At 39.0% G+C, this 13,777-nt stretch overlaps 1 protein-coding gene across 2 annotated transcripts in view; it reads left to right on the top strand.

Annotated features, from left to right (window-relative positions):
- FRY (FRY microtubule binding protein) overlaps window positions 1-13,777 on the top strand; it is a 343,127-nt gene that overhangs the window by 167,666 nt on the left and 161,684 nt on the right. For both annotated transcript variants that reach the window (XM_075061648.1, XM_032795968.2), the window contains exons 18-23: window positions 3,729-3,984; window positions 8,056-8,238; window positions 9,180-9,266; window positions 10,373-10,632; window positions 10,907-11,096; window positions 13,402-13,526. In XM_075061648.1, coding sequence (XP_074917749.1) covers window positions 3,729-3,984; window positions 8,056-8,238; window positions 9,180-9,266; window positions 10,373-10,632; window positions 10,907-11,096; window positions 13,402-13,526 — 1,101 coding nt within the window. The remainder of the gene's footprint in view (window positions 1-3,728; window positions 3,985-8,055; window positions 8,239-9,179; window positions 9,267-10,372; window positions 10,633-10,906; window positions 11,097-13,401; window positions 13,527-13,777) is intronic.

The following is a 13,777-nucleotide window of genomic DNA, read 5'->3' as shown; positions in this document are numbered from 1 at the left end:
GAGTGCTTGGGTCTCAGTCTCCCAGAGCTGGGGTCCTTACCTCTGATTTGTCTGGATACAGTGTCACTATCATGAAGGATGGGGGTTAAGGCACTGCATCTGTACAATGCAGGTGGGCTCGTAGATATCATAGCAGTGACACAGTGCAAGTCTGAGAAGATTCAGTTGTACGACAGTTATGGTAAGAGCTGATGGTAGCAAAGAACTTTCAGCACAGAACCCTTTGCCATTATATCTCAATTCTGGTGTCAGGGTACCTTTACTAAGTGATTTCAACATATTCCCTTAAAATGAAATTATTATTGGATTACAGTGACAAAGCAAGTCATTGTGGCCACCATTATCATCAGATAAGTGACCAACCCAATTTGGCCCACGTCCTATATTGTATCTAAACTGTACAGGATGGAGTCTCGGGGTCAGAGGTTTAAAGATAGTTGATTCTGCCCAACTCCCTTGTGCTGTGGTACCAGCTTCCATCTGGGATAATGGATGTGGGGCCCATGCTTAATATTTTAGTAGCTTAGTAATGACTTGTCAGCACATGCACTCATTCATCATTCTCTGATGGGCCTATGGCAGTTGTTGCTTCCTTGAAAGGCAACTAGGGAAGTAACATAAGGGTCTAATCTAGATGGAAGTTTATGAACTACTCCAATGACCTTTAACCTAGAGACACAAAGTTGTTTTTACATCTTTATCAGAATAAAGTGCATTGACTATAAAACAATTAAAGTTTTCCCAGTCGCAACACAAATATGGGCTATTTCCCTCACACCAGTCTTCTCCTGCCACCCATGCTGCATCCTAAGGGCTCCGACTTCACTGGTCTGGAGATGCTGCATAATATGTTACAATATTTTCTCACTTCAGGTTCAGGATTCATCACATTTTATGACTAAAATCTATACTGGAATCTAAAGTTTTGGGGATTCAACCTTTCCTAACTATAATCCTTTTGAAAAGAGAAATCCAGAGTCCTGGGCCACCTTTCAGTAGTGGTCTGTGTGAGCTCTGATGTTTGGACAAAACTCTATTAATGTGTTTTTCTTTCTCAAGATTAAACAACATCTCTGGCTTAACAGATTCTTTTACCCACAGTTTAGTTTGAATTTTCATCCTTAGAACAGATGTCTTTTGGCAAATCCCAGAAAAAATCTGTAACTCAAAAACTAGGTTTTCTTCCAAGACAGCTGTATCCATATTATGAGCAGCAAAGCAGATGTCAAGCTCACATTCTGCCTTTTGCTGCCCACTGGATCCATCCCCAAGGTAGGTGTTAGATTTAAGGGTCTGAAGTGCAAACAAGTGAATATTTACTGGCTTTGGTGAGCTTTCATGCTCAGTAAGAATTGTGAGAAACCAGAGTACTTACTACCACCAATATACTACAGGATGACTTGTCTTTATATTTTCTTGACATCACCTGATCTGCTTCATCCTAAAAATGACTTTGCCAAGCTAAATTATTTACCAGAAAGAGTTCTTCTCATAAAGTCTTACATCTGAGTAATAAGAAGAAATTCTTAATGCAGCCATAGTAACTCATCCAATTCATGTCTATTTTACTGACTCCACTACCATAGTATTACAGAGCTATGGTTTTATACTAGGTTTAATTTTAATCTCTCTTGATAATGTTGTCCAATGCATTTATATGGTAACTAGAGTTTGGAGGCAGTTTTAATCTGTATTTTGTTTTCCACTACCTCCATGTGTCACTTAGGAAGAGTCATTTCATGAATGATTCAGTCATAATCTGAGTTTATTGCTTGGTTTTGTGATCTTTAGTGTCCAGCGGAGAGATGATAAATTGCCTTCCTTTACTGCCAGAGAAATACAGTAATTCCCAATTTGTTAAGAATTTCATGTGGATATTTCACAGGTTATACATCTAGGGGTGAGGGTGGGCACCTCTCTCATTCCAGATGTTCTTTTCCTGACTGTAAATCTTGCTGTCACTCTAGTTTGGAATGTGTGCAGGCTTCTGACTGGAAGTTTGAAGGAGGCAGCTCTCTGCCTTCTGGACATAACAGCCGTTCAAAGTATAAAAGGGAAACAAAATAGTCCTGCAGGCCGCAAAACAGTCCGGGCTCACCCTTACTTTCCCTCACAAGGCAGAAGGTCAATAGTGTCTGTGAAGGGGAAATGGGTTCATAATCCCTTGTATGTCTGAGGTTGCCCAGGCTGAGTGCCCTGGGCCTTAATGAAAGAAAAATGAATTAAAGATTGTCCCTTTGTGTCTCCAAAGGGTCCATGGAGCAAAGGCCCTTAAGCAGCTTTCCTGGGTAAGCAGCCCCTGCTCTGTGCTCTAGTTTTGCTTCCCTCTGAATGCCATCCTGCACTGGGCTTGGGTCCTCCCTTTTAAGAAGCTGCCCATCTCAGGTTTGGCAGACCTCACAGGTCCTGAGGGGAGCTCTTTCGCCCTTTGCTGACTAGGGTAGAAACCTGTCCCACCACAGGATCATAAAGCATAGCAATCCACCTTGGAGTCATGTTCTCTTTTGGTGAAATTTCATGGCAATTAGACTTTCCTTGCATAGACTAAAACAGTCTTTGACCTGCCTTTGAAGAATTTTCAGACTGGTTGGAGTCAATTAACTTCACTTTTACACACACTGAACCAAATTCTTCTCTCAATTTTACCACATTGTACAATTTTAATGGAAAAGAATTTGGTCCACTGCATATTATTGGGGTCCCTCTAGATTTTTCTCTAATTATTCACAAATATATCCTCATTTCTAATTATTCAGGGACAACTAAATTTAAATACTTGGAAAGTGGATGCTAACCCATCTATCAATATTACCAACTTTTGGTTAATGAAGACTTAGTACACTGTGGAAGTGACAAATTTAAAAATGTGCTGAGCGTATTTCATTCTGCCCAGCTACAAGCTATGAAGTGACTTTCTCATTTTGTTCTAAAGAGGAAACATGGATTGCTGTCCATCAGAAAAGGGCACAAATGAGGTGCAAATATAGAAACAGAGAAAATAAAATACAGAAAATGGGATCTAAAATGCCAGTTCCTTAGAAAATACTTTGGGGGGATAGACTTCTAGTTCTTAAAAAATGGAGAGTATCACAGAGCTTGTGGATTCTATTTCTATTTCCCAGAAGAAATGAGAGTATGAGGCAATGTTTATGTTCTGGTTAGGAATTTTTAATTTCATTTAAAGTTCCTCTGTCAAATAACTATAATTTTCTTTTTCTGAGTTGAAGGTTCATTTTAAATGTTCTATGGGCACATGGGAGATTTTGCATGTTTTTGTTTGTTTGGTTGGTTGATTTTATCTTGGAAGTAAAAAAAGAAAAACATCTGAGGTGCATGCATTATCCCGAAAGACTTTTGATCTCATAAGTGATCAAGTCAGCAGTATTCTTTGTTCTGAGAAACTGCAAAGTTGCCATATTTCACCTATCTTGAAACATGCTCTTGTAAGTGAAAAAATAAGTTGCTCATAAAGTTGCTGTATAGTATCTTTTTGGACTGGAGCAAACATATCTTTTGGATCTATGTATGTATTCAAGTACTGGTGTAGCAAGAATTTCTTTAAAATGTTAATGATGGTGATTGTGATCAATAACAATAAAAGCTTGAATTGTTTTATGAAATTTTACATTAACTTTGGGGAATTTCTGTCAGTGCTAATTTATACTTTTCTCAATTACACCATTTAATGGTGTTTACATTTTTAGTGTCACTTTTATTTTAACATGCAGACTCTCTATCCACATGGATGATGAACTTCGGCACATTGCACAAAATTCTCTTCAGGGTCTACTTGTTGATTTTGTTGACTGGCGAGAGGATGTGCTCTTTGGTTTTACTAACTTCCTACTACGCGAAGTGAATGATATGCATCACACTCTTCTTGATACTTCCCTGAAGTTGCTGCTACAGTTGCTTACACAATGGAAACTTGTAATACACACTCCAGGAAAAGCCAGTGAACAGACAAAAAGCAGATCATCAGAGGTATGAATAAAAGAGAACTGCATTCCGATAGTTATATCCATTTATGATGCTATTTAACTTTTCCTGGATAGTGTTCTGTTTTATGTATGCCTTATTTACTCAAGTTGTACCCCAGCAGAATTCACTGCTGTTAGACTTTTTTCTATAAAACAGTTGGTTCAGCTGTCTCATTGAAGCATAGAAATGTAGGGCTGGAAGCAGGTGTGAAAGTAGAAATAGGGACTTATCAGTACCAGGCTGGGTTGGGGCCGGCTCTGGCCTCTAGAAGGGGCGGGGCCTCAGGCAGACGGGGCAGGGATCGGGGGGTCAGAACCAGCCCTGGCCCACCCTGTACCGGTAAGTGCCCTCCCCCTTGCCTGCCGGGATAACAGCGGCAGCTGGGGGCTCCAGCAGCATTTTAAAGGGCCCAGGGCTCTGCCACTGCTACAGCCCTGGCCCTTTAAACCACTGCCAGAGCCCCCGGCTGCTGCTGCTACCCCAGGGCTCCGGCAGCTATTTAAAGGGCTGGGGCTCTACTGCCCCAGGCCCTTTAAATAGCCGCCAGAGCCCTGGAGTAGCAGCAGCGTCTGGGGGCTCCGACCGTGGTTTAAAGGGCCGGGGCCATAGAGGCAGTGGGAGCCCCAGGCCCTTTAAATAGCCCCCCAAGCCCTGCCGCTACTCCAGGGCTCTGGGGGCTATTTAAAGGGCCCAGGCCTCCCCTGCTTCTACTGCCCCAGCCCATTAAATAGCCCTCGGAGCCCTGGAGTAGCGGCGGCGGTGGGGCTCCGGTGACTGTTTAAAGGGCCCAGAACAGTAAAGGCAGCAGGAGCCCTGGCCCTTTAAATAACCCCCAGAGCCCTGCTGCCGCTACCCCAGGGCTCCAGCAGCAGGGCTCTGGCAGCAATTTAAAGGGCCTGGGGACTACATGTTATTGTAGTGCAACAACATAGGAGAACTTATGTCAAACCAAAATAGGCTTGTTAACAAAAACACATGAAAGCGGGGGGGTGGGAAGGGGAGCAACAGGAACACTTTTTCCCAGCACTGTAACTGACAGATAATGCTAAAATGCCACAAAGTTTTTCTGTTTTACCCTTCAAACTCTCTAAAATTTGACATATTCATGATCTGTGATAACTGATTTTTGAGCATCTGTATAAACCCTTCCCAAGTGTTACATTGTCTCATGAAGCTATCTATCTATCTATCTATCTGTCTATCTATCTATCTGTTTTACTGGTAACATCAAAGGGAATAAAAAAATTTTTTCCAATTAATTACTTTTATAAGCAACAATAAAGCCCCACTCATCCAAAAGATCATGATGTGATTAAAATTATGTCCCCCAGCATCCATCACTAACTTGAAAAATTTAGTTTATCTGAATTTCTATACATATCCAAATAAATTCCTTATCTCCCATTTTGTTTGGATAAATAAGCATTTATAGCCAAGATTTTCAAAAGTGAATTTAGGTGTCTCAATATTTTAGGTGCCCAAATTGAGATGCTGTAAAAGGGCTTAATTTTCAACAGTGGGTGGGTGATCAGCACTTATTGAAAATCAGCTGGGCAAGAAACTGAATAAACCATTTGCTTTTAAAAGAAATTTTCAGTAACTTTTTTGTTTGTATTCCCTAAACAATCTGTCAAAGTCTAAAAGATTTGGCCACATTTTCCAATGACTCTCACTCTATCTTTCTCATGTATTTCTCATATAATGGCACCATATTTACACCTATGTCATGAAGTATCATGGTAGATTATGTTGAATCAATAATACTATATAGATCCAATGTGTTTTTAGAGGATATCACTATGCTTCCCAATGATGCCGACTCTCATGATTTTATTGAGTCTTGCAATATTCATTTTTTCTGAAAGCCAAGCTTTTGGAATTCCGTGATTACATGAGAATCTCAGCTTTCATTTAAAAATGAAATTAAGTTTCTAGACCATATAGTCAGAGAAGAAAACTTGAAAACATGACCTGAGTGCACCTTAAAGGCTCAAAAACCTGAAGACAACTAAAAAGACATCCTCCTTCATTTATTTTGGTCTTATTTTTTATCAATATTATGATTTGCAAGGGGCTGACTCATTATATTTGAATGCTTGGCATCGTCAGCACTGAGATTAATGCAATTATTTAATTATTTGCTGTAAGGGCTTGATCCTGCATGTAGAAATGCTCATTGCTTATTTTGAGCCAGCATCTGAAAAGCAATTGTCCCCCTTCCTATCTTCTGTTCCTGCCCAGAATGAAAATGGGGATCTTGCAGTTATAAGGGTGTCTGGGGCTGTGGACAATGGAGTGGAGTTTCACTTCTTTTAGCTGCCACATTGATCAATTCAAGGGAGGGTGAGGGAGATGATTAGTTCCAGCAAAACCCCCTCCCCAGGCATGTTTAAGCTTTGAACATTTCTTCTTGCTGAAAGCTATCCCATCTGCCCAGTGGGTACACTAGTTGTCAGAGCTGGGTTTCCAGCAGTGACAGATTAGGCACTGGGTCTACAGGGCCTGTGCCCAGGAGCCCTGTACAAACTGGGGGCTCCGGAGCCCTGGACAAACTGGGGGCTCCAGAGCCCTGGCCACCAGGAAAGCAGGGAAAGCCTCATGCCTGACCCCGCTCCCCAGTAGCAGCGCCTTGCAGGCGTGGCCGGAGAAGCCCCTGTGCCCTCATGCCCTTGCTCCCCAGCAAAAGCCAGAGGCTGCAGAGGAAGCCCCCAGCACCCCAACCCTGGTCTCCCGCAGAAGCGTTGGAGTTGGCGGGGGAAGCCCCAGCACTGGGACCCCCGCTGCGGCCTCGGGACTGAAGGAGCTCTCGCTACCTGCCGCTGCCTCAGGGCTGAGGGAGCTCTCACTCCCTGCTGCAGCCTGAGGCTGTGGCAGAGGGACAGAGCTTCTCCAATCTTGGGACTACAGTGTGAGGGAGGGGCCCAGAAAGTAGCAAAATGGTTGTGGGGTTGTAGTGAGGGCGCAGAATATGGGGCCCCTGGGTGGAATGGGAGCAGGGCCCTGGGGAAGAGGCAGAAAGGTGTGGTTATGAGCGGGGCTGCTGGCGGAGTGTGTGGAATAGTGGCGGGACAGCAGGTGGAAGGAATGGGGTGGGGCCCCCTACTTGCTCTGGCTCAGGATTCCAGGAAATCTTAATCCATCTCTGCTTTCCAGGCCTGCTGTGGGTCTTATCCAGTTGTTTTTTTGGGATCAGGGAGGAATTTTTCCCTCTGGGCAAGAGTGATAAGATATCTAGTGGGCATCCTAGAGGCCTGGCAGGTGGGGATAATGAGGATAAGTTATGGTATTTTTGAAAATAATTAAAATGGGAGAAGGGTTAAATAAATTTCAATAAATATTGTTGCAGTTTGTGGTTGGTGTCGAGTGCAGGTAACAGGCTTCAAAGGGTCAGCATGTGGGACAGAGCACAATACCTAGGAGGGCGTTGTGGACCCTGTTAACCTGTAGGATGAGAGGAAGTCTTAAATCCTCACAAACTATATATCCCTTGTCCACTTTCATGCCCTCTTGCTGGAGGAGGATAGTGGGCTTAACCTTGAATTAAATGGAGAGCAACTAAGAGAGCCGATCCTCATTCCTTCATTGTATGTCACGGGGCCATTTAGAACATAAGAACGGCTGTACGGGTCAGACCAAAGGTCCATCTAGCCCAGTATCTGTCTACTGACAGTAGCCAATGTCAGGTGCCCTAGAGGGAGTGAATCTAACAGGCAATGATCAAGTGATCTCTCTCCTGCCATCCATCTCCATCCTCTGACAAACGCTAGGGACACCATTCTTACCCAATCTTGGCTTAATTGCCATTTATGGATTAACCACCATGAAATTTCATCCAGTTCTCTTTTAAATGCTGTTATAGTCCCAGCCTTCACAACCAATTTAACCCAACATGGGACCCAGTTAATGCCTGATAGCTTGAGTGATGTCACCCCACCGCCACTAAAATAAAGTTATGACCTATCTGTGTTTATTCTCGTGAGCGCCCTGGCCAAATAGAGCATTTCTGAGTAACCTCATCCTCATCTCCCATTAATATTTCCCTCTATTGAGTATAGTTTTCTCATTTCTTTACAGCTGATACCAAATGGATCCAGCCATAGGATACAGTCTGAAAGAAGTCCTTATTCCAACGTACTGCATGCTGTGGAAGGATTTGCACTGGTACTACTTTGTAGTTTCCAGGTTGCTACCCGTAAACTAGCAGTTTTGATTCTCAGAGAGATCCGTGCTTTATTTCTCGCCCTGGGGCAGGCAGAGGTATGGATTTCCTTTTAGAAGTTTCAAAAGAAAATTTTCCAGAGATAAAGCTCTGAACTAAAATTAACAGTGCTGCTTTACCATAATACATATAATGCAAGAGATCATTTATTATAAATAAAACATTTGACGTATTTGGAATTTGCCATTTTAATTTGTCTGATTATTGCAGACCTTATAGTTTATGGGCTGTTGACTGTAAAGGACTAATCATGTTCTTTTTGCAATGCCTGTTATGTTGTTCACAAAGAGCCTCCAGTTTTGCACAACATCAAACCCTTTTTCAGGTTTTTTTTTCTGTTATAAAGTACACCCAATGGTATACTGTAAAGTCGTTCCTTGAATTGAGCAAATAATTTTTGTATCATCCACCTTATTAATTTTTAGTGAAGATAAAATTCACTATTACAGCATGTCAGTATATTCAACAAAAACAGCATAATAAACATTTAACTTTATTCACATAAAATATTCCTTGTACAGTCCTGAAGTCTAACTCTTTTCTTGTGTACAGATATAAAAGTATGTAGTGTTGCTGTATGCAGATGGCCCCAACACACTGAGCCATCCAGCTGCCTGAGAACACAGATATGTGTGTTCATAGAAAAGGAATGCTTTAGTTAAACAGTTAAGCTAGGTTTTCAGTCCTTTGATACCAGATGTCCCAAGTCACATGGGATTTTCTGATGAGCACTTTTGTTCAGTAAACAGTGAACTAAGGCCAGTAATTAACTTCCTTTCAAACCACAAACTGGACTTGACTTTGAGGTTAATACAACAAAAGGCAAAATTTATCCATTAAGACAACCACCTGAATATATTTTTTACCAATTCTGTATCTTATAATCTTTCATGCAGTTCTGTTTCGTGTATTGAACAAAGATTAAAATAATGATTTAGCCAAGGAAAGTAGTTGACTGCTATTACCTTAATTTGTACAGGATGATGACAGACCTATGATTGATGTCATGGATCAACTAAGTTCTTCTATTCTTGAAAGTTTTATTCATGTGGCAGTTTCTGATTCGGTAAGTACTTATTTATTTTCACTGATTGCTAATGGTTCACCATATATGGTGAACAAATATCACATGAAATAGTTAAAGAAAGCTATTAGAAATGCACAGAAAATTCCTGTGCCACATGCTAGACATGTAAAAGATACATGATTAGTCTAAAAACTGCAGTTGTATTTCAAAACATTTAACACTACAGGTAATTCATTTATTATTCAGTTGAGCACAAGTTGCCTCTGTAAGTGCACTATTACTACACCAGCAGTGGTAATTTATCTGATGATAGACATTTGCAATATACCACCAGCTATTTCATGTCTAGAGGGGCAGCTCCTGTAAATTGTCATAGCTCCATTGAAATCAGTGGAGTTATGAGAATTTACACCAGCTGAGGATCTACCCGTTATTGTACATAGCACCTCCTTTGTGGTAAGTGTCAGTATTAGTTCTGGGGTTTTTTTATCCTGGCAGTCATAAAATGTACACTGTAATACAGTAGCAGCCAATTGTGCTAGGTGCTTTACAAACATAAGGAAAGACACAGTCCCTGCCCCAAAGTTCCAGGGATTTTATTTATGGGTAAAATTTGCAAAAGCATTTAAGTGACTTGGGTACAAAAGTCTGTAACAAAACTGAAAACTTCACTGAAAATTTGTATCTATGTCATTATATGTATGTATATAAGTGTGTACATAAAAACATATGCCTATAGTGCTTAGTCATTGTTCATTCCTTTGTTTTGTTTTTGTCAATGTGGAAGTTTGGTATATGATATAAAAACAGTTTTATATATGCAGTTATGACCCAGTAACATCAGTGTTTTTCAGATTTAATTAATGTTATTAATGTACCAAATTTACACATTTTTAGCCTTCATTCCCACAGATATTTTTCTTAAGAAAAGAGTTAAAGAATATACAGTAGAGAAATGGTTTCTTCACATGATGGGAACAGCTCTTGCCAATAGGAGATGGCATTTATAACCAATTAATGCCTTGATTGAGCAAAACATGCGAGCATCTTTATTTAGGAAGTAGATGCCTAAATGCCTTGCAGCCCTAAATAGTTGGAAATAAGTTACTACCATTGTGATTTTGTTTTGTTTTTTCTTTCCACAGACTACATTACCATTAACACACAACGTGGATTTGCAATGGCTGGTAGAATGGAATGCAGTCTTAGTAAATAGTCATTATGATGTAAAAAGCCCTTCCCATGTCTGGATATTTGCACAGTCAGTTAAGGATCCATGGGTTCTCTGCCTCTTCAGTTTTCTTAGACAAGAGAATTTACCAAAACATTGTCCTACGGCTCTTAGCTATGCTTGGCCATATGCTTTTACGCGGTTACAGCTAGTAATGCCTCTTGTGGATCCAAAGTAAGTGATACTCTGGGTTAGTGACATTATTATGTAAATTCTATAGTCCCATATTTTCAGACCAGTTTGGCAGTCCAGCTATAATAATATCCAAACTTTTGGTATTTGATATGATGATTGTCACTTTAAACTGTAATGATTCCTTTTCTTATTGCCTCCATTGATTTTATTTAATAATATAGTTGTTGTTACTCGGCTTGTTTCATTTTTTAAAAAAGCTCTGGAAAATTAAAATTAGAAACTGGAATTAACTATTTTTTTTTTTTAATTCCAGTATCCCTGTTAATGCAAAGAAAACCAGTACAGCGAGCAGTGGAGACAACTATGTAACTCTGTGGAGAAACTATCTTATTCTCTGCTTTGGAGTAGCGAAACCCAGTATTATGAGCTCTGGACACTTACGTGCTTCAACTCCAGAGATCATGGCTACCACTCCCGATGGAACAGTGAGCTACGATAACAAGGTGACATGGCATGCTTCAGAAGAATTATTCCGTAATTATTTTAAATATGTTTTTTAAATAATTTATTTGCGAAAGTCAAGTAGTAGTGATAGAAGTACATCTGAGGGCTATTTCAACATATGTGATTTGGTTTAAGTATTATTATTTATTATTGAAAACATTCATTTGTATAGCACATTACATCATTTGCCATATTTGACAATTCCTGTGATATTTGCAGCACATTCCTGTATTATGTTGTTAATTCATATTCTAAATAGTATATAGTCAAAGTATGGAAATGCTGCACATAATATGCTAAAGTTAACTTTACCTTGTGTCATGCTTTTAATGCAGATCACTCTGTTAAGTACTGTTATAGCACATACATAAGCAATCAGGCACAATGGGCGATGTATTTCTGCGCCATTATTACAGTTCTGGAGTGTGATATGAAACCAAAGGCCAAGTGGTAACTGCTTGAGAAATGTACTAGTTCCTACAAATTCATTGACTGGAGTCTTTTGTTGATATTGTAAATTTAATTTGAAAAGTACAATACTATCTATGAAAATAAAGTACAATACTGCCTTTTAAAATACAGAAAACTTTTAAACCAGGGTTTAAAATATTAAAATCAGATGTTTTATTTAAATTCAGATTTATTCATAAAAATATGCTATTTAAATTAAATTTGAAATTGACAACCTATGTTAAGGCCTAAACTTACTATAATATATTAAAATTATTTAAGTTAACTACAAAAATAATATTGGAGTACTTGGAGAAGGGAGAGAGAGCTCAGTGGTTTGAGTATTGGCCTGCTAAACCCAGGGTTGTGAGTTCAATCCTTGAGGGAATCTGGGGCAAAAATCAGTAGTTGGCCCTGCTAGGGGGCTGGACTCTATGATCTTTCAAGGTCTCTTTCAGTTCTAGGAGGTAGGTATATCTCCAAATTTTGTTTTGTTTTTTTGTTTGCTGCCAAGATTTAAGGAAAGTCAACCCACTGAACTGGTGGGAGTCACTGGCTAAGCACCTGGATCCAGTGTTGTTGAAGTGCCAAACCAGCTTTTGACAGCAGTAACCTTTTCTGCAGATGAAGAGACTGTTTTCTTCATTTCTGTTTATTCAGCTAGTTCAGTTCAATGACTCTTTTATGCAAAGTTAAGTAACTAGTTGGAAGTTGAAAAAGCCAGAAAGCTGGGTTTTTTTCTTACAATCTATCAATAAAAACTATATGTGAAAGGATTAGATCTACTGGTTCTAAAATCTTGAAGGATATAGTGACCAGAAATAATCAGTTCACTAGCAATAGATCGATAGATTCCAAGGCCATTGTGGTCATCTAGTCGTATAACAGAGGCCATAGAACTTCCCCAAAATAATTCCTAGAGCATATCTTTTAGAAAAACATCCAATCTTGATTTCAAAATTGTCACAGACAGAGAATCTACCCATGACCATTGGTAAATTGTTCCAATGGTTAATTACCCTCACTGTCAAAAATTTACATCTCATTTCCAGTCTGCATTTGTCTGCTTCAACTTCCTGTTGATGGGTGAATGGATGGATAAACTGTTTAATAAATCAGTTCATTTTAAATGCAAAACATGTTTTGATGAACTTTTTTTTATGCTTTGTAAGGAAGTTTTATTTAATTAAAAATTGCAGTTTTATGCATTTTTAATTTAATTTTAATTTCCATCCAAATAGAGCATAACATCAATCACTAGTAAAAATTAATCATCATCTAGTAAATGAGAAAGACAACATTCTCCATTTCCTAACATAGAAAAATGTAAAAAATTAAGTCTGAATTAAATGTAAGCTAAAGCTATCTAATTGCTTAAATAAATGTGATAGATATAGTGTATCCTCCTGGTTAGCAAAACGAAGCACTACATTTAGTCAAAAAGTATATCTGGTTGCAAATCAACATGTTTTAATAGTTACCAACCAATGAGAATAAACCTTTTTTAAGGAATATAAGTAAGTTCAAATGTAAAACAAGATTATAAATTAATTATTTAAATCAATGTTTTCTGCATGCTGACTTAAATCATGATTAAAATTAGTGATTGAAATTGTTTTGATCTATATGTATACTGGACTTTACTCACATAGGTATGATGTAGAAGACAGACAATTAGAACATATCCACAGTTATAAAGTCATTTCATTATGATTTACAAAAGGCACTTATTGACTCTTAAATTATTCTTGTTTTGTGCAATCCTCATTCATGCTTTGGAATCTGTAATTGTTTATTTGATATGGGTAATGCTAATAATTAAATGTTGGTGATTTCTTAATAAATATATTTTAGACTATAGGAACCCCATCTGTTGGAGTCCTGTTAAAGCAGCTAGTACCTTTGATGAGACTTGAAAGCATAGAAATCACAGAATCACTTGTATTAGGATTTGGAAGAGCAAATTCTCTTGTTTTCAGGTACCGCACAGTTTACAATAATCTCAGGAACTTGCTTTTAATTCAGATATGCTGTTTTTGTTTTAATGTAAAATTATTAATTTTTAACATTTTAATTCTAAAATGTTAGTGTTTATGTAATAAGTAGGCTGTTGAATTTTGTGGAAGAAGGGAGTGACAAAGAGCACCGAATTAGCACTCTGTGCTTGTGATGTGGTATTGGATGGAAGTTCTGGGTGAAAGCTGCAGATAGCGTTTCCCCGGTAACCTAA

Source organism: Chelonoidis abingdonii, chromosome 1 (genome assembly GCF_003597395.2).
Source record: "Chelonoidis abingdonii isolate Lonesome George chromosome 1, CheloAbing_2.0, whole genome shotgun sequence".
Taxonomy (NCBI): Eukaryota; Metazoa; Chordata; order Testudines; family Testudinidae; genus Chelonoidis; species Chelonoidis abingdonii.
The sequence above is the reverse complement of the archived record's forward strand: the minus strand, read 5'-3'. Positions and strand labels throughout refer to the sequence as shown.